Raw genomic sequence first — 27936 nt, 5'->3', positions numbered from 1 at the left:
TCAACGTTGTCCTCTCACACTGACAGTGGTCATGGCTGGAGTGTCGGTAGTGCTGGACATTATGAGGTACTGCCAGGTAAGTTAGAATAATTGTTTTTCTCCAAATTATTAGAGTTTGCTAATGTTTATAATAAGACACTGGCATGATTGAGTAGATAAGAAGTTTAATTAGCAATGTTGAAATATTGAGTTTGATCCTGGTGTGTAACATTTTCAGCTAGTTTCTATTACAATTATAGTTTCAAGCTAAACTAACACTTGTAATATAATTTTGTTGATGGAAGCCTTTAAAAAAGAACTAAACTTTACTACAGCGAGTTTGAAGATCCTCTTGTTTTTTGCTTTTAAAATGTCTTTTTCATTTGGAGGGTTACTACCAATGTTTGTGCATGTGAGTCAAAAAGTAAAAATATAAATTTCCAAAAGAAAAACTTTGTGTGTGTGTATAATAAATCTGTGTGTTTGTGTATTTATATATATTTTGTATGTATGTATGTATGTGGTTGGCGTTAGGAAGGGCATCCAGCTGTAGAAACTCTGCCAAATCAGAGTGGAGCCTGGTGTAGCCATCTGGTTTCACCAGTCCTCAGTTAAATCATCCAACCCATGCTAGCATGGAAAGCGGACGTTAAACGATGATGATGATGATATATATATATATATATATATTGAGAGAGAGATATATAGATACTACATTAGCTGAATGTTCCTAAATCTGATATATATTTATAATTTAATGCATAATTAGGATATAGGCATTAATTAATGATTCATCAGTGGCTTGTGTACAAAAAAAACCATATGGGTTAGATTAATATTTAAAGCAAAATTGTAAAAACATAATGAAAACTCAGGGGCCCTAGAGGGACAGCGCCTTTATGCTAGAAATAGATGTCAAACCACTAGTTGTTTGTAGTTGTTTGATGCCTATTTCTAGCATACAGACGCTGTCCCTCCATCACCCTTGATTATAATTATATTTTTATGATTATACTTTAAATATTGATTTATAATTTAATGGCTATTCTTTTGCATAAAGAAATTATTTCTGCATAATAAGTAGGAAGGCAGACAAATCACATATCCCTTCAGGTAGATGACCCTGCTCGATCTGTAGAAAAGGCACAGGTAGAAACTCCATATGTACCTGGTGTAAGCTATTGATACATAAGAGTTGCAACAATATCAAAGGAAAGCTAAATGGGAAGATAGATTTTGTATGTGGAAAATGCTCATGGGCAATAAACACTGAAAATGTGCAGAAAACACATGTTTTTGAAGGCTCAGATCAGGGGAATAATTTATTGACAATAGAAGTGACTATAGAAGATAAATGCACATGCGCGTGCACACACGCGCACGTGCATTCATGAACACAGACTGATCGAGCTTCTTTTAGTTTCCGTCCACTAAACCTGCTTGTAAAATTTTAGTTGATCTGTTCAACAAATTTGCCCAAGGTACGAAGTAGTGAGACTGAATTTGAAACCATGTGATTGCAGAGGGAACTTCTTTATTTTCATGGCTAGAAAAATGTAATGTTCTCCATTCTGTTAACAGTACATTGCATCAGATAACCTATAAATCTATATATTTCTAGATCTGTGTCGTTACCAAATTGAACATAAATGGAATAGGAGAAAACAACTTTCACATTCACTGGATAGATCGAGGGGAGATAATAACAATGGATGCCATGGATATACTTACCATCCAAACGTTGATACTAACACAGTCTGTCATCCTGACCAAATACCTTTGAATATAACTGGTACCACATCTCATATAACTGAACAACCATCTACAATGCCAATGACAAGTCTCTTTACTTCAAATAATAAACCACCTCTACCAGCTGTACCTAAAGTAACAACACTACCAAAGGTACCTTCAATAGTTCAGGTACCTATTCTATCTACACCAAACAACACCACACCATTACATTAACATTAAAATATTATTGTCATCAATAAGGTATTACTTAAACCCTAAAGAAACGGTTACTACCATTATTTTGAAGTATTGAATGATATTCCTGAAAATTTATCTTCGACAGAAAACAAGAGCCGTATATTTTAGAATTTGTAAACACAGGTGTGTGTGTGTGTGTGTATGTATACACACACACACACACACACACACACACACACACTCTCGTGTTTTACGAATTCTGGAATGTGTGTGAGATATAAGCCCGTTCAGTAATATAATTCCTGATTTCTATTACTGATTGCTTTGTATAACAGTTTTTAACAGTTACCTCCCTTGAATATTGCTTCCATTAAAAATATATATATATATATATTAACGACGAAACTTTCTGAACAATTTCTTCAATATATAAATTTTGATAACGTAAATAATCACGAAACTTTCAATAAAATTTACTTAAATTAGCGTTAAATATATATTTTCGGCTATTTAGGGAATTAAATTCGAAATATTCTTAATGAATATTTATATTTCGACTACGTCTTATCTTTATACTAAATACCTTGACAAACTTAGCGTTACGATACTATATAACATGAATATCTTTAATGAAAAGGGAAAAATTGTGACTAACGATCAAATTTTATGAATTTCTTACGAATATTCATTTTAAAGACGAGTCACTCTTACTTTAATATCTGTTTCGTAATTCCTAAATGTAACTTTATAAAAATTCTAAACATTTGTATTTTTAATTCATATTTTATTTCCATATTTATTTTTATGGGAATACATCTTAGGCTTACCATATTAAGCGTGGCTTTAGAAATTGTCTATTACTCTTTAATACAAAACTTGCTGAAAAGATTTTTTAAATTTTTATCCAGCATCTCACAAATATTTAATATTATAATTTTCCATGCTAGTCTATTTCTCAACCTTAGTATTCTGAACATCAAATATTTCCAGTGATTTAATTTTGTACATTTTACTTACACACTCATACACTTGTGTATGTTAGTGTGTGGAGTTAAGTGAACTAGTGTGTGAGTCAGCCCATCAATAACTGCAAGAACTGGAGGCTGCACATCCGTTTTCTTGCATTGGAATAATAGCTTGTCATTGGCTACTACACACATACTATACACCCAACTTGATAGAACTGCATAACACTATCACATACCAAACTTTTCATAAGTCCAGCTAGAACAATAAGAACTTTGAAATAGTACTGTGACAACTGTATAAACATCTGATAACTGTTGGTAAGTACTTATTTATATTATTTTTGTTCAATATAATTTGATTATTTTATAATTTCTGTTAGTCAACATATTTATAAAACAATATCAGTAACAATTGAAGCGTGGAAGGTGTTTATAAGCCATTTAAAATAACACACAAAAGCCAGATTCACTCCAACATTTAAATTTAATTTGTCAAAATATTTTCGTCGCTTTGAGACTGCGACCTGTTCACTGACAAAATTGCGCTAACAGGTTGAGGTCTCAAAGCGACGAAAATATTTTGACAAATTAAATTTAAATGTTGAAGTGAATCTGACGGCTTTTATGTATTATTTTAAATGGCTTATAAACACCTTCCACGCTGCAATTGTTTTTGTTCCAGCACACGATCTCAGATCAGGTCACTTGCTATGCAAGTACATCTCCATAATATCAGTAACAGAGGCAATGTAATAACTTCAATACTATTACATTGAAGTTAATAAAATACTCAGTTATTTCATTATACATTTCTATTGCTAATTATCAAAGTAATATTGTTTACAATAGGTTAAGAAAACAGGGCCATCCAGCTGTAGAAGTCATGCCAAATCCGATTGGAACCTTGTACAGCTCCTTAGTTTACCAGTTTTGAGTCACACTCTCCAACCCATGCCAGCATGGAAAACGGACATTAAATGATGATGATGATGAGAGAGGTTTTGGTTTAAGTAACTTATTGTAACCAACTAAAGTTTGCTGTTTTTATTTAGTTTCACTTTTGCTTATCCTTAACATTCCTAAGCATTTAATATTTTCAGTGTCACAATAAATTTACTATGTGTTTAGCATGACAATGAGATTACTGACAGTGTTTTGACTTGTGATGTAATACCCTTTAGACAAAACTACCAGATTATATATTTACTGTGATGCAAGTCACTTCAAGAAATTTTACAAAAAATTTGGATTTTTATGAGCATGAATTGAGGGTGATGTCACTACATGATGGAATAGTAATTATTTCATCTTAGCTTTCACTGCTTATACTAAACACATATACAATATGAAACATTTCCTCCATTGGTTACAACAAGGTTCCTGTTTATCTGATCAACAGAACAGTCTGCTCATAAAATTAATGTGCAAGTGGCTGAGTACTCCATAGACATGCGTACCATAATGTAGTTCTCGGGGAGATTCAGCCTCACACAGAATGTGACAAGGCTGGCTCCTTTGAATTGCAGTTACAACTCATTTTTGCCGGCTAAGTGGACTGCAGTAAGGTGAAGTGCAGTACCTTACTCAAGAACACAGTATGCCCCTGGGAATCGTACTCATGACTTTACAATCATGGGCCAAATACTCCGAACCACTGAGCCACGCACCTTCATTCTCTTAACTGTAGAGAAAAGGAGAAAGGAAAGCCTCAAGCATTTAAAATGACAATTAAACTGAAATACGATTGATCTTTTCTAGCTTCTTTACTTTTAACAATGAAGAAGGAAAGACATTTAGTAATGAATAGAGGGGAAAGTCTTTCAGGTGTTTTCATTCTGGGAGTTCTAGAATGATCAACTGTTAATTCTATCTTTCTCCTACCCCCAGTACTTATTCACCATCTTTCATAAATCTGCATGTCTTTTAGTTTGGAAGAAAAGACCATGTTTATTTTTCAGGCACAGAGCCTGGTGCAGCCTTCTGGCTTGCCAGCCCTAAGTCAAAGACTTCGTTCAACCTATGCCAGCATGGAAAGCAGACATTAAACGACGATGATGATGATGAGGATTTAATGTTTCCTCTACAAACTACAAATGAGCCCCACTCCCTTCCATTTTCTTTCATACAAAAACTAATGCAAATTTTGAATGGTGTATAGCTGTGAAAAGAGCCCAGAAAAATGGGTAACACCCCCTACAAAATGAGTGGGAGAGAAAAGTTGCCAATAGGTAACTACACAACATTCATCTCTATACTTTAAAGAGTGTCTTCTATAGCCTCAGGCCAACCAAAGCCTCGTGAATGGATTTCATTGATGGAAACTGAAAGAAGCCCATCATATATATATATAAATAAATAAATAAACCAAGAGAGAAGATGGAGATAAGATTAATAAAAATTTAGTAATACATTGACAAGACCTACAATTGTTTCAATTCCTCACTTATAGCATAAAATCAATCAAATTGAATTTAATTAAATCATTTGGTTAATTATTATAAGCCAGAACATCACCAAGGAAGAATGTACAAAGAAATTTATATATAACATACTGAAAACATAATAGAAATGTTGAATAAGCAAACAGGGAAAATACAGTGTACCATTAAAATTAATACATAATATAAAAATATATACAACTATAAAAATAGTTATTGTCATAAATTAATATAACTAACAATAATGTTAATGCAGACATGCCCATGCAAAAATTTTTTGTTAATCTTATCTCCATCTCTCTTGGTTTTTACAATAACAATATATATGTGTGTTTTTGCCTATATAATAAGGTATTTAACCATTCTAATCTTGGATATTTTTATTCCTCTGAAGTTTATATAACCTCATCTGTACTTTAATATATATATATATATATATATATGTGTGTGTTTGTGTTTCTCCTCCCACCACCATTGCTTGGCAACTGATGTTGGTGTGTTTGCGTCCCCATAACTTAGCTGTTCAGCAGAAGAGACTGATAGCATAAGCACCAGGCTTACAGGGAATAAGTTCAGGGGTCAATTTCTCTAGCATGGCCACAATCAAATGAATGAAACAAGTAAAAGAATAAAAGAATGCCAGAAGAATGTTCTGTACCACTAAACCAAGAAAGTCCATTGAATATGTATGATGTATTTTAAGGCTAAATAGTAATTGTTTGCCTAACTGAGATATTTTGGTTGGATTATTTAGTTATCAGTTTTACGCTGCTTTCTGTATTCTGTGTCACAATATAGAAATCTTTCTCATGACACCAGCACATAATTTACAGATGCTTACATTTTTTGTTTTCCGTGAAGCTTCCGTGGGTCCAGCTAGTATATATATATATATATATATATATATATATATATATATATATATATATATATATATATATATATATATATATATATATATATATAATAGGCAGAAATAATGGGTTAATTTTGATCATTTAAAGTACAAGACTGATCATAAGACGTTTTGTGTATAATGCAGTGTATATATATATAATTCAGCAACATATTTCTGCTCCAAGATACTTGCAGTTAGCAACAGTCATTATCATCTGACCTCATGTATTCTTTTAATATTCAGAAGTGTGCCTTTCATTAAAACATAACTACTAGTATTAAGTTTAGAAATTGATTTAAAAACCACTGAGTAGTAATTAATATGAAGTGTATTTTTATATATTTGTCATTATTTATCATATTCAATGCAATTTTTTTATATTGCAGATAATCACAAGAAAATGAATAAGATATTACTCTTGTTGTTATTGCTGCCTAATAATTGTTGGTGTGTGGATCATATGTACCATGTGAAAGAGAATAATGATACACACAGCTATATTGGAGATATTGTCACTGATACACACTTATTGGATAATATAGAGTCTCACAATGATAGCAACAAACTAACATTTAATGTACTCCAGGGTAGTACTGAGGGAACTGTTCAGTTATTCAATGTTACACCTGGAGGACAACTGTATACAGCTGCCATATTGGATACAGAAACTCTTTGTCAATATGATGAAGAATGTTTCAGGATATTGAAAATAGCAGTTCGGTATGAGCATTCTTTTATGAAGATAATAAAAATCAAAGTTATGATAGAAGATGTTAATGATAATTATCCCATATTTCCAGAGAAAGAATTCCACTTGCAATACGATGAAAATATATTGATAGGAACAAAAGAAATCATTCCAAATGCGATTGATAAAGATGTCAGTATTCAGAACTCAAAGATTTCTTATAAACTAAGGAATGATACTGACAAAGCATTTAAGTTGTCAGTCTCAACACCTTCAAACAGTAAAAGTAAAATTGAATTGATTTTGCTTCAAAATCTAGACAGAGAAAAGAAAGAAAATTACCAACTGCAATTAATAGCAACAGATGGAGGAACACCACCAATGCAAACACATTTAGACATTCATATATTGGTGAGAGATAAAAATGATAATCCACCTGTATTTCCTCAGAATATCTACAATGTGACAGTAGCAGAACCACAAAGCAAATATAAACCTATTCTAAGTTTGACTGCTACAGACTTAGATCAAGGAAATAATGGACAAGTTCTATATAGATTCAATCCTGACACCTCTGATAAAGATCAGAAATTCTTTATTTTAAATCATACATCTGGAGAATTATTTATAAAGGAAGGATTTGAATTTGGAAAAATCAATAAATTGTTTATTGAAGCAAGAGATAATGGTAATCCTTCAATGTCAACAGCTGTCACTGTTTTTGTAAATGGTGTCAGTCATCTTAATAATCCACCAAACATTGATGTCTGTCTTTTCTCTAAGTCAACTGGAAACATGGGTAGAATGTCAGAAGCAATTCGTATTGGCAAAAATGTTGCTTATGTCAAAGTTACTGACAATGACAGTGGAGAAAATGGACACGTGACCTGTCATTTACAAAACAGATATCTTCAGCTAATCTCATTGTCTTTAAAGACATACAAAATTGTTGTCAAGAGTGAAATAGATAGAGAGAGTGAGAAGAGATTTGATTTCACAATTAAATGTCAAGATAATGGTTTACCTCCATTGACAGTAGAGAAACAGTTTTCTATGATGGTCACTGACATAAATGATGTACAGCCTCAGTTTAGTCAGGACACATTTAAGTTTCTCACCTATGAAAATGAACACAAAGACTTCCCTGTTGGATATGTCAATGCTACAGACCCAGATATTGGAGATGGAGGACAATTAACCTATTCTTTGTTATCTAATGGTAAATATATTCTACCATTTCAGATATCTGATGTGGGATTTATTTCCACAACTGAGTCACTAGACAGAGAAGAAAAGAACATGTATGAGTTTAAGGTTTTAGTAAAAGATAAAGGAACACCATCACTGGAGAACACAGCAAATGTTGTTGTTGAGGTTATAGATTTAAATGACAATGCTCCCTATTTCAGTTTCCCTAATGTTAACCCTTTCAATCTTAATGTCCACTACCATCCCAACTCTGACCATGATATCACAGTTGTTAGGGCCTCTGACAGAGACAGTCAACACAATGCCTTCCTCACATATGAAATACTCAAAGGCAATGAGAAACACTTATTTCAAATGAACCATCACTCTGGTGTCTTATCTTTCTCTCGCTCACTTTACCAAAATGATGCTGGATTCTATGAACTGGAATTAGGTGTGAAAGACAGTGGTAATCCAGTCCTGTCATCAACAACTTTGTCTTTGACTCTAACAGTTAGTAACAACACAATAAAGTTTTTTAAGACCCCTTCAAAGACAACAACAGAATCAAGTAATGGTCACCAATTGAATGTGATGATTGTTATTGTTATAGCAGCTGTGATAGTATCAATTGTTATAGTGATCTCTATAACAATCTGTATAGTTCATAGACTGAAGCAGACAGATAGCAACTATAATAGTAGTGTTGATATGTACCATAAAGTTACGCCTACATTAAACATCCAATCAAAATACACATTTGATCCTACTTGTGTTCCTCCTGGAGTTCAGTACACAATAGAGAAAAACCTGAAGAAATCTCAACAACCAATGGTAGATAGAGAAGATATTCACTACAGAACCATGCCAGGTGAAAGATGGGATAACCCAACATTAAGACATCATCAACAGGTAAGATAATTTTCTTTTAATTTCAAAATATTTCTCCTTTCAACATTCCAGTGTTAACAATAAAGCTGGCTGTAATTAACCAAGAACCTTTGAAGCTGTGTTGCAGAATATAAAAGAAAAATTATTTTTCCATTTGCTTAATTCTTTTCTTAAAAATGTAGATTCTAAATTACTCTTTAATTTTCTTTACTGACTCACAAGATTTCTAAAATATTTCAGCTTAAAAGCAAAATGAGAGATTATAAATGACAATAATACCATGATGAAATATTATGGCATACAATGTATCTATTTTATGTTTCTAGATGTTTATTCCAAGAGAAGAAAGCATGTCTCTAAGTTACAGAGAACTAAACAATGCTGATGAAATCACTGAAATGTCAACGTTGTCTTCGCACACAGATAGTAGTCATGGTTGGAGTGTCGGTAGTGCTGGACATGATGAGGTAAGTTTCAATAAAGAATTTTCTCCAAAGAATTTTAGTAAGCAATGTTAAAATACTGAGTTTGATCCTGGTGCTTAACATTTTCAACTAGTTTCTATTACAATTTTAGTTGCAAGCTAAACACTTGTAATAAAAGTTTTAGATAGAAAATGTGTTAATATCTTTAAAAAAACACTACATTTTACGAGTGAGAGATCTTCATTTTATGCTGTTAAACATCTCTTTCATTTGGAGTGTCACCACAAATGTGTGTGCATTACAGTCGAAGAAAATTTATTTTTCTAAATTTGCTTAAATAAAACAAAAAGTAGTAGTGTGTATATGTGTTTGTGCATATATATATATATATGTATATATATGTATATATATGTGAAAGTGCAATGGCGCAGTTATTAGGGCAGCGGACTCATGGTTGTTGGATCATGGTTTCAATTCCCAGACCGGGTGTTGTGAGTGTTTCTTGAGCAAAAACGCCTAAAGCTCCACAAGGCTCCAGCAGGGGGTGGTGGTGAACCCTGCTGTACTCTTTCACTACAGCTTTCTCTCACTCTTTCTTCCTGTTTCTGTTCTACCTGTATTTTGAAGGGCCAGCCTTGTCACACTCTGTGTCACACTGAATCTCCCTGAGAACTATGTTAGGGGTACATGTGTCTGTGGAGTGTTCAGCCACTTGCACGTTAATTTCATGAGCAGGCTGTTCTATTGGTTGGATCAACTGGAACCCTCATCATTGTAACTAGCAGAATGCCACGATGGTGTATATATATATATATATATATATATATATAAAACCATTTTTGTATGAGAAAAAGAAAATGGAGAAATTGATATATAGACATTAATTTATTAGAACAGGCTACCTCAAAGATGAGTGGCAATGACCTCATCTTTGTGGCTGGAGATTTTAATGGGCATGTTGGGCAGCAATTTGGTATCTTCACTGGTGTGTGCACAGGGTCCATGATATTGGTTCTCGAAATGATGAGGGAACTAGGCTACTGGAGTTCTGTTATGCAAGTAACCTTTTAATCTGCAACGCTAACTACAGGAAGCCAGACAACCACCTGATAACCTACCAATCAGGTGACTCTGCTAGCCAGATTGATTTCATCCTCACCAGACAGCAGGACGTCTTTGTATTTAAGAGCAACCCTACGTCAAGGCCAGAAGGATGCCAAGAAGCAGACCAATCCAGAAAAGAAGGGTTTGGAAGCTAAAGCACCCTTCACATGGTCAGGGATTTAGGGACATCCTCATCAAGAAATTTGATGAGAGGGAGGAGGAGCTACAGACCTCGAACATAGAAGGTAGCTGGAAATTCCTACAGGACAGCTTACTGAGTGCCACAGACCAAGTATGCGAATGGTGCATAGTCCTTTCCAGACATAGAGTAATGTGGTGGTGGAATAATACAGCAGACAAAGCCATTAGAGTAAAGAAACAGGCCTGGAGAGCCTGGAAGGGTTGGGGTAGCAGGGAACTGTACCAGATAGCCAGAAGGGAGGCTGGGCGACAGGTATACATAGCCAAGGGCAAGGCAGAAAAGAAAAAGTTTGCCAATGTCCAGCGACGTGAGGACCAAAGAACTGAAGTATTTTGGATTGCAAGACAGTGTGTGTGAGAAAATTGTGATGTCACAGGAGAGAAATGTGTCTGCATTTAATGATTCAGAAAAGAAAGAGGCATGGAGAAGCCATTATAAAAGACTGCTGAACGTCGAGAATGTTTGGGAGGAGGAGAGCCTGCCAAATGTTGACCCAGTAGTGGGACCAGCTGTCCGAATAGACAGTACCCTGGTAGATAAAGCAATTAAGAGTATGAAGCCAGAAAAAGCCCCCAGCCCATTAGGAATCACTGCTGAGATGCTTAAAACATCTGGTGGTGTGGGCTATGACCTAGTCACCTGTATTGTAAACCAGGTAGTTCATGATGGAGTCATACCCAATGACTGGCGTAGCAGCACCATAATCAACTGCTACAAGGGTAAAGGTGATGCTTTAGATAGAAATAACTACAGGGGTATCAAACTGCTGGAGAGGGTCACAGCCTAACTAATTAGGGAGAGAATCTGCTTAGATGAGATGCAGTTCGGTTTTGTGCCAGGTAGAAGCACCACTGAGGCTATATTCTTGGTACGGCAACTATAGGAGAAATACTTAGCCAAAGATAAAACCCTGTACTTGGCTTTTGTGAACTTGGAGAAAGCCTTTATCTGGTGGGTGATGCAGAAACTGGGGATTGACGAATGGTCAATAAGGGCTGTACAGGCCCTATACAGAGATGCTGTTAGTAAGGTTAGGGTTGGCAATGAGTATCGGGTAGAAGTAGGAGTTTACCAAGGATCAGCCCTCAGCCCCCCTTATTCATCATAGTTCTCCAGGCAATAACAGAGGAATTCAAGACAGGTTGCCCCTGGGGGCTCTTCTATGCTGATGACCTGGCTTTCATAGCAGAATCACTACCAGAACTACAGAAAAAATTTCAGTTGTGGAAGCAAGGTTTAGAATCGAAGGGCCTTAGAGTCAATGTTGCAAAGACCAAAGTTCTAATGAGTAGGAAGGCGAACACATCACACACCCTTTATGTAGGTGGCCCTGCTCAATCTGTAGAAAAGGTGTAGGTAGAAACTCCATAAGATGTACCCTTTCTAAGTTATGGACACTAGAGGTGCAGCAACATCAAAAGAAGATTAACCGGGAAGATAGCTTTCATGTGCGGCAGATGCACAGAGGCAATAAACACCAAAGATGCTCAGAAAACAGATTCTATCACATGCCTGGGGGAGAAACTAAAAGTAACTGATAGCTTCCGCTATCATAGTGGGGTGGATGCTCAGAGAGTGTTACCACTAGAATAAGAATAATCTGGGCAAAATTCAGAAAGCTTCTACCCTTACTGGTGACAAAGTTCCTCTCACTCAGAGTGAAAGGTAAATTGTATGATTCATGTGTGCAAACTACCATGCTTCACGGCAGTGAAACATGGGCTGTGACTGCGGAGGACATGTGTAGGCTCGAAAGAAATGAAGCTAGCATGATCTGCTGGATGTGTAATGTTAGTGTGCACACACGACAGAGTATAAGCACCCTGAGAGAAATGTTGGACATAAGAAGCATTGGATGTGGCATGCAAGAAAGACGTTTGCATTGGTATGGTCATGTACTATGGATGGATGAGGAGAGCTGTGTGAGGAAGTGCCATTCCCAAATAGTGGAAGGAATCTGGGATAGAGGGAGACCCAGGAAGACATGTGGTGAGGTGGTGAAGCATGTATCAAAGTATTATTTCAGCTAACAGATACTTTTGTTTATCAACACATTACACGTATACGTGAACAAATGTATTAACTAATTTGCATATACACAAGTAACCGTTTTAAATACATTGGTTGCTGAAACACACATATCTGAGTCTAACAAGGGTCAAAGAACACATTGGAATATAGTTCCTTTTAAATTCTTCCCCTGACGAAATGCCCAATTAACGATATTCAATATGAAAATTGAATTTAATTTCATTTCTCAAATTAAATTGGTTGGGCATAGAAACAATTGTCAGTGCAATGGGTCTGATATAGCTCAAAATTAAAGACATGCTAATAAATTGTCTATATATCGCTTTCTCTGTTTTCTTTTTCTCCTACAGAAATGGTAATATATCCATAGCCATCAATGCAAAACTAACATCATTGGTTTTTCACTGATACACTGGATAAAACTGGGGAACTTAGATGCTAATATCCCTTTAAGACAATTTTATACACTTGATTTAATTTAATTATATATATGTAAATACATGTATGTATAAATACACACATCATCACCATCATTGTTTAATGTCCACTTTTAATGCTGGCATGGGTTGGACGGTTTGACTGGCTGCACCAGGCTCCAATCTGATCTGGCAGAGTTTTTACAGCTGGATGCCCTTCCTAATGCCAACCACTTCGAGAGTGTAGTGAGTGCTTTTACATGCCACCGGCTTGAGGGCCAGTCAGGCGGTACTGGTTATGGCCACACTCAAATGGTGTTTTTACGTATCACCTGCACAGGAGCCATTCCAGCGGCACTGGCAACGCCCTTGCTCAAATGTTGTTTTCCACATACCACCGGCACAAGTGCCAGTAAGGTGGTGCTTTTTACATGCCACCGGCACGGGGGTGGAGGGGGGGCAGTCAGCGGCCCTGGTGACGATCACGCTCAGATGGTGCTCTTTGCGGTCCACTGGCACAGATGCCAGTCATGCGGTACTGTCATTGAATTTGATTTCGATTTCACTTGCCTCAACAGTTCTTTACAAGCATAGTTTAGTGTCCGATGAAAGAAAGGTATGCCTAAGTGGGCTGGTTACACCACTGGATGCGATTATGGTCTCACTTGGTTTCCCGGGTCTTCTTAAGCACAGCATATTTCCAAAGGTCTTGGTCACTAGTCATTGCCTCAGTGAGGCCTAATGCTCGAAGGTCGTGCTTTACCACCTCATCCCAGGTCTTCCTAGGTCTACCTCTTCCACAGTTTCCCTCTACTGCTAGGGTGTGACACTTTTACACACAGCTATCCTCCTCCATTCGTACCACTTGACCATACCAGCGCAATTGTCTCTCTTGCTTCTTAGGTCCAACTTTTCTCTCAAGGCACTTATACTCTGTTGAGTATGCACACTGACATTACACATCCAGTGGAGCATACTGGTTTCATTCATTACAAGCTTACGCATGTCCTCAGCAGTCATGGCCCATGTTTCACTGCCATGTAGCATGGCTGTTCGTACACATGTGTCATAGAGTCCGCCTTTTACTCTGAGTGAGAGGCCCTTTGTCACCAGCAGAGGTAAGAGCTCTCTGAACTTTGCCCAGGCTATTCTTATTCTAGCAGCTACACCTTCAGAGCTACCACCCCTGCTACTAACTTGGTCACCTAGGTAATGGAATCAACTACTTCTAGTTTTTCTCCCTGGAATGTGACAGAAGTTGTTCTCTGTACATTTTCAGTGTTTATTGCTCCTGAACATCTGGCACAAACAAAAACTATCTTCCTAGTTAGCCTTCCTTTGATATTGCTGTACCTCTTATATGTCCATAGCTTACACTGGGTACATCTTATAAAATTTCTACCTATGATTTTTCTTCAGATTGAGTAGGGCCATCTACCTGAAGGGGTTTGTGGTTTGTCTGCCTTTCTAGTTATTAGGAATTTGGTTTTAGCTAGGTTGACTCTAAAGCCCTTCGATTCTAATCCTTGCTTCCACACCTGAAACTTCCCCTCTAGTTCTGATAGTGACTCAGCAATTAGAGCAAAGTCATCAGCATAGAGGAGCTCCCAGGGGCATCTTGGCTTGAATTCCTTGTTATTGCCTGGAGGACTATGATAAATAGGAGTGGGGCTGAGAACTGAACCTTGGTGGACTCCTACCTCTACTCGTTGCCGACCCTTACTGACAGAGTCCCTGTACAGCTCTCACTAACCATTCATCTATCTCTAGTTTCCTCATTGACCACCAGATAACGGATCGGGGACCCTGTCAAAGGCTTTCTCCATACACACTTATACAAATAAATACATATATCTACACACACACACACACACACACACACACACACATATATATAGGTAGAGAGTGTATGTGTTGAAGGTATAATTCCTTATAGTGACTCACTAGTTTCCTCTCAGGATAGAGGCATTCAACTATCTGTTGATTATCTACAGAGATCAACCAAATCATTTATTGTGAAAAATTATATCTTCAGTTCTCCCAGGAAAAATATATTCTCTTCATTGCATGTATTGAGTTCATATTTCTTTTAGCCATATTTAATATACTATATATGTAAAGATCAGAGGTAGGCTGGCTGAGAAGAAAGATTTCATATATGGCTGATGTATAAGAACAGTCAATAGTAAAGAAATGCAGCAAGCAGATTCTACATGCTGTGTAATGTTAGTGTGTATGAATTATGAAGCACAAGTGAGCTGAAAGGAAAGCTGGTTATAAGAAGAATCAGATGTAGTAGGTATGTGTGAAGACTGCAAATGTATATGACGCTGAAGAATAAAGTTGATTTTTTAAAGAAGTTCAGAAGATTTGAGTGTTTTCTCAAGTAAAGGATTACTTATTTCACATGTCTTTGAAGGCGGAAACCAAGGGAATAATTTGTTGACAGAAGTGACAATTGAAAATGAATGTACACATTGAACGAGTTTCCATTCACAAAATCCACATGCAAAATTGTGGTTGACCTGGCGCAATACATTTGCTCAAGGTACCACTAATTGAGACTGAACCCAAAACCATGTGATTGAAGTGAGAACTTAACTGTACAGATTTGCCTGTATATATAACTGAAATTCTTTTAACCTTTAAGTAAGAAATTAACATTTTTGATAAACTGTTTTATTTTCAGATTTGTGCCACTCCCAAGTATGATAATATAGAAAACCATGGCAATTTAACTCTATATCAGAATGAAAGGAAATAACACTGAAGAATATTTGCTCTACTCAAATGGAGAAAGGCAGAAGTTGAACTGGCCAACATACAAATTGGTAGCATTGGTGAAGAAACTTTTCTTTTGTATGGATAGTATTTGATATGACTAGACTTTTAGTAGATGTTTTGACTTATGCTATATATGACTACAATGTACCAGTTGCATACTGGGGTCGATCTAATTGACTGGCTCCCTCCCACAAAATTTTGGGCCTTGTAGTTAGAGTAGAAAAGAATGTCTCTTAGAATATTTTCAAACACTATCAGAGGAGGTTTAGTGAAAGTCTAGCAAAGTAAATGGTGGTGCTCCAGCACAGCCATAGTCCTTGGACTGAAAGTAGAAAAAAAATATGTAAATCATACATACTGTATGTGTGTGTGTGTGTGTGTGTGTGTGTGTACACACATATACGTACAGTATTTGTGTATATATATACATATATACATACACACACACAGGTACAGTGTATATATGTATATACATACACATACATACGTACAGTGTGTATATGTATATATAATATATATTCAGTGTGTGTGTCTATACATACATACATATATATAGGAATGGATGTGAAGTTTTGAAGTTCACTTTTCAAGTATGTGATTTTAAGTTCAACCCTACTGTGTATTACCATGGGTAAAGTGTTTTCTATAATAGCTCTAGACTGATCAGTGCTTTGTGATCAAATTTAGTGGAAGGAAATTGTATGAAGTATGTCGTGCGTGTGCCAATGCAAATATATACACCCTATGTACTTCATATAGAAAAAAACACTAAACTACTAGCAGTGAAGTTTGTTGTTATTTTGCAATCAAGAAATCATTTTCTTGCTCTGTACTTTCCAACAAATGTGGATTATGAGATTCGTTACTTGTAAAATAGGTAGGGGTTAGTAACAGGAAGTGTACCCCTAAGTAAGATAATGCCTCAGTAATATAAATTAGTCTAACCAGTTTTAAGAATGAAAAAATGTCTTTCAAAATAAATGAACATAGAAACAACTCTCTATCTATCTATCTATATATATATATCACAGTATCATGGTTTTGTCAAACAGTTTAGGTAAAAATAGAAAAGAATGGCACAATCAAGACAATTGGAAGTGGATTGTGACCAGTGTATAACAGCAGCTGATTGCCTAGCTGCTACTATGGTATATATATATATATAATATACACACACTATAGACTCTCTCTATGTTATTATTGACAAATAAATAGGAAAGGAAAAATAGGTGAGCTCCTTAAGCTTTTCTTTCATTGATTTTAGTCATCAGACTTTGGCCATACTCACAAGGCATAGGTTGGCCCAGGGTTATAGTAGAAGACATTTGTCAAAGGTGCCATGCTGTGGGGCTGGACTTGAATGAAACCACATAGTTTCAAAGTGAACTTCTTAACTATACACAGCTTTGTATGTCTATACCTATTGTGCAAAGTGTTCCAATTCATGTACTCGCAGTATTATGGAAATGTGTATCTGAAAATCTTGTAATGGATTCTGTGATGCAAAACCTATTTTTCTGTTGACTTTCATGTTATATGGAAATCAATGAACGTGAAAAGTTTATGAGAAATATAGTTGCACTATGGAATTTCACGTTATAAGCAAGATTTTTTTTCAAGAACACAACACTTTTATGACATGTTAGATGTCTGTATATTGAGAAAACTCCTTTTCACTTGTAGTGGAAGGATATGTTTGTTAGAAAAACACATATCCCTACATTATTAGCATATATCGTGCAGTTAAAACATTTTCATTATGTATTGAAGCAAACAACAAGTTTATATCAACATATGAGTTGTATGCAAATTATTAAGTTTACATTAGCATATCATATGTAAATCACCAAATAAGTTTACATTAACATCTATACTATATATAAAGCAGAGATGTGTGTGTAATCGCTTTTCACGCGAAATCGACTTCATCAAATGCTTCCATACTTGTAATGCATGAATAATTTGACCTCGGATAAATCTTAGGCTCTTCATTTGATTTTTTTAATTAAAAATAAATAATATTGCTTTATATTTAAGATTCACTTCTTTAAAAAGGTTCCTCAATGTCAACTTCCAGTATTGACATAACAACCGCAAAAAGCTTCACTTTCTATTTTGTGTGTTCGTGTGTATGAGAGAGAGAGTAAATACTACATACACACCGCTCTCTCACTCTGTCTCACACACATACACAAGCACCTGGACTCACTCACACTGTCTCTTACAAACACATACATACATAAATGTATACAAACATATTTACAAAGACACACGTGTGTATGCGTGTTTGTAAGAGACAGAGTGTGAGTGAGTCAAGGGCTGTGTTGTCATATGCATACATCCAAAGATGTATGTATATTTATGCATGTACGTATACATGACAACAAACCTCTCTCTCTCACTCACACTCTGTCTCTTACAAACACACACATACATAAATGTATACAAACATATTTACAAAGACACACGTGTGTATGCGTACGTGCGTGGGGGGGGGGGGCTCCACAATCGTGATTTATTTCAATTACATTTTTTTCATTTAATCATCGTTTAACATCCGCTTTCCATGCTAGCATGGGTTGGACGATTTGACTGAGAACTGGTGAAACCGGATGGCAACACCAGGCTCCAATCTAATTTGGCAGAGTTTCTACAGCTGGATGCCCTTCCTAACGCCAACCACTCAGAGAGTGTAGTGGGTGCTTTTACGTGTCACCCGCACGAAGGCCAGTCAGGCGGTACTGGCAACGGCCACGCTCGAAATGGTGTATTTTATGTGCCACCCGCACAAGAGCCAGTCCAGGGGCACTGGCAACGATCCCCATTTTAATTTTCGTAAAAGTTTCCAAGTACCAATGAGGCTTTTTGGCACATCTTCAATTTTCCCCATTCATGAGAGGCGCCCAGCCATCATTCATCTGAGAGTCCATCTACAGAATGTCCTCAAATTTCTATACAGCATATTTTGCCTTTTTTTCTTCAAGTATATAAGCAACAATTTCATTCCCGAGCAATGCCGGGTGCCTCTGCTAGTAATATATAAATGACCAATATAAGTTTATATTGACATATGACTAAATGAGTTTACATTAACATCATTTAAATGACCAAATAACATGTTTTTATTTGTATGCAATATATAATTGACCAAATGACACATTCACATGATCATATATAAATGACCAAATAAGTTTACATTAACATACAATTGTTGTCAGATAATATTTTTGTTTCCTACTTGGCACTCCAATTCCGTATGTCTGAAAACAGGTGAAAATTTATTTAAATGTCAAACATGATAAAAAAAAAAGGTGTAGAGGAAGAATAGAACTACAAAAAGAAAAAAGTAGCTTAAATAGATAAAACTATTTTTTGTGTTAGTTCAGATAACATGGAAAACCTCAAAGTAAATCAAAGAAAAAAAAATATCAAGCAAAAACGAATAAATTTATCTGACAATCTATGCTGCGATTGTGTCTGTAGTGAGCTCCATGCATTGCTTTTCCTGGTAAGGACCTTCAATGCTGTTGAAGATGACTCTGCTCTGAAGATGACCAAACAAAGTGGTATCAATGCTTTTTGCCTATCTGTAACCAAAATGCTTTACCAAACTGAAGAGTTCACCTTCAGTGCCATCTGAATGTATGAGCACACTGAGCAGTTATCCAGGGGTCTTCATGTGTCTAGGTGCTATGCCAGTAAGGCAGTACTTGAAACCATATGATTTCAAAGTCAGCTTCTTAAGTATACAGCCATGTATATTTATACTTGCTGTGTGAAGTATTTCAATTCGGCTACTCTCAATGTTATGGAAATGTGTATCTGAAAGTCTTGTAGCCTAATGCTAATCTGTCTATGCTGCGATTGTGTCTGTAGTGAGCTCCATGCATTGCTTTTCCTGGTAAGGACCTTCAATGCTGTTGAAGATGACTCTGCTTTCTGTGTCTTTTACTATGTAACAAATATTTGAACTGAGAAAGTAATGGTGACTTGTGTCTCTTCCCTGGAACTGCATAGTCCAAACCAGTCAACTCCCATTCACTCAACTCATCAAACTGTAAATAATTATTACAGAGTAAACAGAATTTACTTTTGTGAGTACTGCATTAATTTGCTGTACTGTTCAAATCCCTATTATAGACTTGAAAATAGTAACAGGCTGTGACTACATGTAGTTGATGTTTCATGTAAAGGATCATCAGAAGTTGTTTGTGACCTGACAGTGATCTTTGTTAAATTCGTTTTTATGCTCATCTCTGTACATTATATGTGATAACTCCTTTGTTATATGCAATCATCTCTCTACACTATATGTGATACCCTCTGTACATTACATATGATACCCTCTGTATGTTATACATGATGATCTATGAATGCTATTCATGATACTCTCTATACATTATAAATGATGATCTCTGAATGTGATATGTAATAATGAACTCATAATTTTCACTCTCATCTTAAATTGAAAGTCAGAGGATCAAAATTTGTTGTAGTCAAAGAAAGGGCAAAGAGAAGATTCAGAATATTGTTGGGGTTGTAGTTGTAATGAGTTGTTGGTGAATGAATCTTTTCTAACAAGTCAAATGTTTATTTCTTATATGGTCTAGAAAGCTGGTGTGTGTAGAAGCTGCTCCACTACTATATGAAACATAATGTTATATATAGCTTTTCAGACTGAACTACTTTCTGGTTTTGAAAAAGAAACCAAGCCTTTCGGGTGTATAACAGAATCCATAGAGTTACCTGAATTCAGTGTATTTTTCTACGAGTGCTTGTCCATCATCTGAGTGTGAAAAAAATAGGGAATATGTTGCTATAGCTGTAAGCTAGCAAAATTTGGTGATATAATTTTAGACGTTTTTTTTTAGATAAGTGGTTATCATTAGCAATCACCAGAGAGTGTGATACCTCACATTCAGAAAGACAAGATATTTCTTCTACCATTATTTCAAGTCTATCACATAGGATTTCAACACAACACAGCAAATTATTGGAACAATTGTCTATTATATTAGACCTCTTGTATCTACACTAGTGCCTTGTGTCTCTCTTATGATGCTGTTTTTGTAATGAATAATGACTTCAATGAAAGATAGAGCCTTACCCTATGTAAAATAACATATATTTTACTCTGTTGATATTAGTCTTAAATTAAAGGAGAGGTTACCAGGAGTTATATGAGTAACTCTCATTTTATTGTAGCATATAATATGAAATTTATCATTTTATCTTACTTAACAGCTTTCCTCTATCTCTTTTATTGCTGAGAGGTAAAAGTCTATAAATGATGTCGTGTTTCAGGTTATATATTTCAATATATTGTATAAAAGGTTTTTAAATATAGTCTTTCAATATTTTTCTGATTTGTTTTTTTTTAATATTTTTAATCTATCAGTTGTCTGCTATTTGGTACAAACCATCACAACCATATAACTGATTCAACTTTACAGGTATTACAATTACCATTTCCATTGATGACAGTGTTAACTAAATAATATCATTTATACTTCTGGAATTAAGAAAAAAATATTCCAAAGTGCATGTACCCCGGTTTTAAAATAGCTACACCATATCCTTACTACTACAAGAGGTCAATAAAAGGGCTGGTGCCAGAAAGGGTATCCTCTCATAAAACACTGCCTCAAAACGGGGCAAAAGAGTAGTGTGATTAAAAGAGTGTGGAGCCAGCAAAACTAACCTTGCTTTTAGCAAGGCAATTGCCCTTAAAACGTTTGCTGTTGGTCTAAACTAATTATATTCTTGAAAATATTTCTCTCAAAACTACAATTTAAAGAGAAACAAACATGACACAAACACTTTTTTTTTGCTTCTTTTTAGATTTATAAATTAATATTAACCTACCAAGTATGCCATAATAAATTGATGTGTTAATATATAATACACACAAACACACACATGTGTATATGTAGAAGTCTTTCAGACATTTAACTCGTTTTTTTTTTGTTTTTTTTTTTTTGCTTTTAACTTCTTATTGCTAAAACCATCAAGTATTCAAATATATTTATTCAGTTATTATTCAAAATTTCATACAGTTCTCATTATCTCTTCCACATAACTTTGACATTACTCAAAGACTTGCCTCAGAGAATGGAGCTTGTAAAATCCCTTAACTTCACACAATCAAACATTGGCATTCTTAACCTCTTTAACAATTAATTACACACATCATATTCTATTTTGGGATTTTCAAATTCTTAAGATTTTACTGCGCCAACACACACACACACATGAATTCCCTTTTTTCATTTATCTCCTATATTACTTTGAAAGTATATATAAAGAGTGCTTTCTTTTATTTGAACTAGTCTTCTCTAACTTCATGTTGATTCATGAGTTAATTTCAAGTTGGACATGATGTGGCATTTATGACTGTTTTATGACTATCTTCATTTCCTTTATCCATATTTTTTTTTTTTAAATCTAAGCATACAACTCTTATTAGTCTTCCATCCTTGTTTCATTATTAACTAATCAAAACGAAAATTTTCCATACTATCTTAAGAATCTTATATTTTTTTACTTTTACCTGCCTTATATAAATATATATATATTGATCTAGTTGGAATGCAGAATGTTTTGACGAATGTTTAGTCTTTTTTTTATTTATTCTATTCAATGCTTAACTTACCAAATGTATCAAATATATAATACAAATGAAGTTAAAACTTCAATTGTTTCTATTTAATGGTGGATAAACTAAGACTGAAAGGTAAATGTGAAAATGTATGTTTATATTTTTTAAGCAGTTTTGGATTGAGAATACAGACTGAAATCAAATAAAGAGTGAGTGCTTAGAGGAAATTCAACCCACATATTTTTATCTTCATGCTGGCTTTTTGATCAAAAGCTTTCTGCTTTAAAAAAAATGTAAAATATGCATTCATGTGTTTTTTTACAATTTGCCTCCATTTTGGAATATTGTGCCTATTGTTTTTATAATTACCATTTTTGCTTAACAAAAGATTATTGGACAAAAATATGAAAAGAAAACCCCAACCTATTATTTCTAAGCATTTAAATATTTACAATTCAAATTATATAAATTTACAATATTTTTCACAAGCATTTAAATATTTATAATGAATATTATATAACAGTTTACAATATTTTATCAATATAAATATTTATAATCAAAATTACATTGGTTTTACATTATTTTTATTCCTTATAAACTATATTGTATGTTCGCAAACAAAACCGTGACAATTTCAGAAAAGCTGTTCTGTTTTATCAACTAATTGTTGACTACATATTTGATATTTTATCTTGTAATATCTACCATAACCCTGAACTAAAAACACATGCACACACATTTATATGTGTAATTGAGATGTAAAACTTATTCCTTATTTACATATGTAGCCCGTCTATATTCTAGTTGAAGGTACTTTCAGTGGCTGAAAAGTAAATAATGCATTTGTTGGGTGATTTTGTAGTTTATGATTTCAAGTGTTATTCAAAGTACTTCATATGTCAGGATGATCAAATGTCCCCTGCAAGAATACCATGGAGAAAATATCCTTATGTGCAATCTGCCTTATGACTTGATGTGAAAATGTGTCAGGCAAGAAACTGCCTTTTCCTTCATCATCATTGTTATTATTTTTACATCTGATTTCCATACTGGCATGAGTTAGATGGATTGTCATGATCTGAGAAATTTTTTTCATTGAGAGCAACAACTTTTATAGATAGGTGATTGTAATGTCATTTTAGCTTTGTTTCTATGGCTGGATGCCGTCTTTATTGCCAATTTATAAATAGTGCAACTTGCACTAGTTGTTTAGTAGAAGGAAAGTAAAGTTTTAGCTGTGTACCAGACATCTTCAGCATCTTCAAGAAAAATGTTGTAAACATCACTGGTGTATTCAAGCAAAATATAGCAAACAAGTAAGAATAATTCTATGTCCTTGAAGGAAAATGAATTATAATTCAATGTATCATCTGCCGCAGTGACATTGTCACTGATAATATCTAAATCAGCTACATAACCTTTACCAAGTAGGCATTTAAAAGTTGGCATTCTTAAAATTTATAAATATATTTTAGAAATAGAGATATGGAGGAAACAAATATAAAGTAATGAACAAGGAAAAGAGGTTGAGTTTCTGTTACCCATGCCTCATAGAAAAGATCCATATTGTCACACAAAATGAATCTGAACCTATATCAAACTGGTGTTGCATACTCAGGCATTAACCCATTCAGATTACTTTATTGAATGTTATGCTTATTTATTCACATTGTTTTGAAGTAGTTATGCAATATCTTGTAGCTTTGCAATGTGGGTGATGTGATTGTATATCTTTAGAATAACATTGTAGGATAGGTATGTGAAGCCAAATCTGGTTAATTTGAACATAAAACAGATAGACTATTTGAGCCAGTTATAGCCAGTTTAAATATTAAAGTGTTAAAGAAGATATCCTGACATGCACTGAGAATGAAACTCGAGTTTTCAAAACAAAAGGATCAATAAAAAATTTAGACCATTCATTTACTTTTCTCCAACTGATTAGTTCCATTTGCCCAAATGAGGCTGGCTTTTATGAAACTCATAGGTATAAATTTTATATCTTTATTACTACACATGTTTATGCATTACATTGTACACATTTATATCATAAACATATACAAAACACTTTGTTTTCCTGTCTAACAAAAAAAAAAAAAAAATGAAATACACTATGCAAACTATTGTGTGTGTGTGTTTGTGTGTGAATGTTTGTGTGAATAATTTCTATACACAAAAAAAGAAAATACATGTCTTTTTCATATCTGCATTTGCAAAATTTTGTGATGTGAAACTGTGTTGAAATAGATATTGTTATACTTTAGGATGGTCATTCTGCCAATGGTTTATGAACTCTGATTGGAAAGACAAATTGCAAGCAACTTCCCATCCACCATCAATATTCCCACCACATTATATGGACTTCGAAACAGTCATAAATTTAACTCTGGTCACTAACCTTAGCTTGTAGTTCCTGGAGATGTTGGCCCAGCACAGAGGTGTCATATTTCCTCATAATGACTATACACTTACAAAACAATGTCCAGGTGATTGCAATGCATGCCCTGAAGACCTCCTCAGCAAGATGGATTATTGCAACCTTACAGAATTCATTATCAAAAAAGTGTAGGTGAATTATCTCTATATCTATCAATCTACTGATGGTGATTTTTCCATAGTGAGATTTTACTGTACATGGCTTTGTGAAAGCAATGTGGTATTTTGTGATGTCAACAAGACTCCTAAAATTCAAATATGATTATGATTACTTGGACAAACATGACCTAATAGTATTTGACTCTACCTGACCCAAATAAGGTAGATCATCCACTAACATCTCAACCATAAAAAAAAGACCTCTTTTCTAATGTACATTAAGGGATGGAGTAAATCCATCCAAATCTCAGTGAATCCTGATCAAATATGAAATGTAATGATGTGTTGTTGGTACTGGCTTAAAAATGACTCAAGATTTGTATATAATATAATTCAGCAGTAAACTACCTATTCAAGAGAATGATGCTTTCACATCAGTTGTAGCCAAACTCTTCATGACATAGAATAAGACTTCTGAGCAAAGAATTTTAAGTGAAATATTGTACTTTTGATATGTAAAAGGACGCAAACCATATTTATTACCCTCTGCTAGAAGGATATTCATGGATAACATTCAGCATATAGCAAACTTCATCCACGAAAGCATCAAGGTGACTATTTACTATCCATCCAGCATCCACAATAAAAGACATTCTGGATATTAAACTATTGCTTGAAAACATGAACAAAAGAAAGATCTTACATTCACATTGTGCAAAGTATCTTGGTCACCAGAGCTCCATTATGTTAGATAACATAAAAATAAGCATTCCTATTAAACGGCCTTAGTAAGCTTGTACAATAGCACATACAAGTTTTAATGCAACACATGTAATTCTTTGGATATAACTGATAGAATTGACTCAGACTATGCAAAAGAACCAAGAAAATGATTGAAATTATGCTCAGCAATGATGTGAATAAAATATACATATGTTCCATATAGCAGAGCAAATTAGAAAGGAATAGGTAATAGAATTAGGCCCATGGTATTTCAGGATGTAATTTTAGAGATGTTGCACCCAGAAATGAATAATTCCATAAATTTATAAAAGCAGAGCATGAAACACAGCTTAGATGCAAAGTAATAGAAAGGAAGTCAATATATCGAGCCATTATTTAGTAGGTCATATCTATTTGAAAAACTGCTTTACTAACAAAAACTGCAGGGTATGTAGAGCCAACCCACAGATAATCTGCAAAACTAATAATGTAGTGTATTGCATGAGGTGTATAAAAATGTGCTGCTGCAAATTATATTGGAGAAATGGTCTATAGTATAGATGAAAGGTTTGAAGAACTTTGTGAGAAGGCAATGAAAGGAGACTACCAACATACCTGCATAAACACAATGGATCAAAAACATCTAAATGAAAATTCATTCAATTCTCACTGTCCATCCACAATATCCAGTGCATAGACAAGTCACTGAAGCAGTGCACATACTGGAAGTAGAATTTGAAACCTATCCTCTCCCATGAGTGGAGTAACAACAAACCCCTTCACCACCAACACACTTACACATAAATGCCATCTTCACACCACCATCACCACAATAACAAGGATAATGGTAATAGAAAGTTAGTTTGCTACAAGGAACAATTTACTATCCAAATAATATGCAGCAACACGTGTGTGTGTTGTGTGTGTGTAAGGGTGGATGGGGGAAGGTATGTGTGTGTATTTACAAAAACAAAAATTAAGAAATAAACAAATTCTGTTCTTTGTCATAAACACCAAACCCTGCCATCAGCATCTACACTCATACTTATGTACAAATTAAAAAAGAAATGCAGGTGGCATGTAAAAGACTCCATTTTGAGTTTGGCCGTTGCCAGTACCACCTGACTGGCCCTTGTGCCAGTGGCACGTAAAAGCACCCACTACACTATCGGACTGGCTGGCATTAGGAAGGACATCCAGCTGTAGAAACTCTGTCAGATGAGATTGGAGACTAGTGCAGCCATCTGGTTCACCAGTCCTCAATCAAATCATCCAACCCATGCTAGCATGGAAAGCAGACATTAAATGATGATGATGAAGTCTACAGTTGGTGGTGACAAATTTTGGTAAACCATTTAATAAGTAACAATACAGAAGTGAATTACTAGTCTGTGCATATTTTCATTGGCAGCATTATCCTCTCAAAGTACAACAATATATATATTTTGCATATACATACATGTAACCACAATCATCTATATACAAAAGATGATTAAGAAATGCAGTATTTTTATTGATATATTTGATGTATATTTCATGTCATCCAAATTTCAAACTATGTTTATTATTTTATCATTGTTTTCATTTTGTTTTAGGTATGTTAATGTATATTCTTATAAATGAATAAATAATATCAAATTTGAGTATTTTTATGTTGACTTGTCTTTTTTCTAAAATTCAATATAAATTCAGGTGTGTTTAAAGTTGTAACTACGTGGATAAGAAGCCTGGTTTCCAGCCTTTACATTGTGTCTTCTATAGGGTTGGTGACAGGAAGAACTGCTTCAATAAATTCTGCCCAACCAATGCAAGTATGGAAAAGTGGTCATTACAATGATGATATATATACAGTGGGGGGAAATAAATATTCGTACATGTCAATTTTCTGAATTATTTAATTTCTGATGAACATAAACGGGACATACCAATACTATATTTGCACACACATGCATAAACTAAGAATATGCAAAAGAAACTAATAAATTATAGTAACTAATGAATTTATAGACAATTATAAATATTTAAGGGTGAAAAAAGTATTCGTACAGAATAAATTTATGAGTTTCTATGCCACAAAATACTGTTAAAATAATTTTTTTTTTTTTTTTTTTTTTTTTTTTTTTTTTACTAGAACTT

General features: G+C 34.6%; 1 protein-coding gene across 1 annotated transcript; it reads left to right on the top strand.

Moving 5' to 3' along the window:
• Positions 1-1722: 1722 nt before the first annotated feature.
• On the top strand, positions 1723-27443 carry LOC149132690 (protocadherin beta-15-like). Its single transcript, XM_089363273.1, has 4 exons — positions 1723-3197; positions 6602-9003; positions 9309-9449; positions 15850-27443. Exons 2-4 carry the CDS (start codon positions 6616-6618, stop codon positions 15922-15924), a joined length of 2604 nt encoding a protein of 867 aa, XP_089219399.1. The 5' UTR covers positions 1723-3197; positions 6602-6615; the 3' UTR covers positions 15925-27443.
• The last annotated feature ends 493 nt before the right edge of the window (positions 27444-27936 follow it).

This window comes from Octopus bimaculoides, chromosome 14, assembly GCF_046866305.1.
Source record: "Octopus bimaculoides isolate indiv1 chromosome 14, ASM4686630v1, whole genome shotgun sequence".
NCBI lineage: Eukaryota > Metazoa > Mollusca > Cephalopoda > Octopoda > Octopodidae > Octopus > Octopus bimaculoides.
Note: the sequence above shows the minus strand (reverse complement) of the source record. Positions and strands in the feature narration are given on the sequence as shown.

What these genes read in the sequence shown, in the direction of transcription:
- LOC149132690 (XM_089363273.1), top strand. Translation starts at nt 6,616, where the DNA reads ATGAATAAGATATTACTCTTGTTGTTATTGCTGCCTAATAATTGTTGG. An exon ending in CATTAAGACATCATCAACAG is followed by an intron (nt 9,004 to 9,308) that starts GTAAGATAATTT and finishes TTATGTTTCTAG; the next exon opens with ATGTTTATTCCAAGAGAAGA. An exon ending in GTAGTGCTGGACATGATGAG is followed by an intron (nt 9,450 to 15,849) that starts GTAAGTTTCAAT and finishes TTTTATTTTCAG; the next exon opens with ATTTGTGCCACTCCCAAGTA.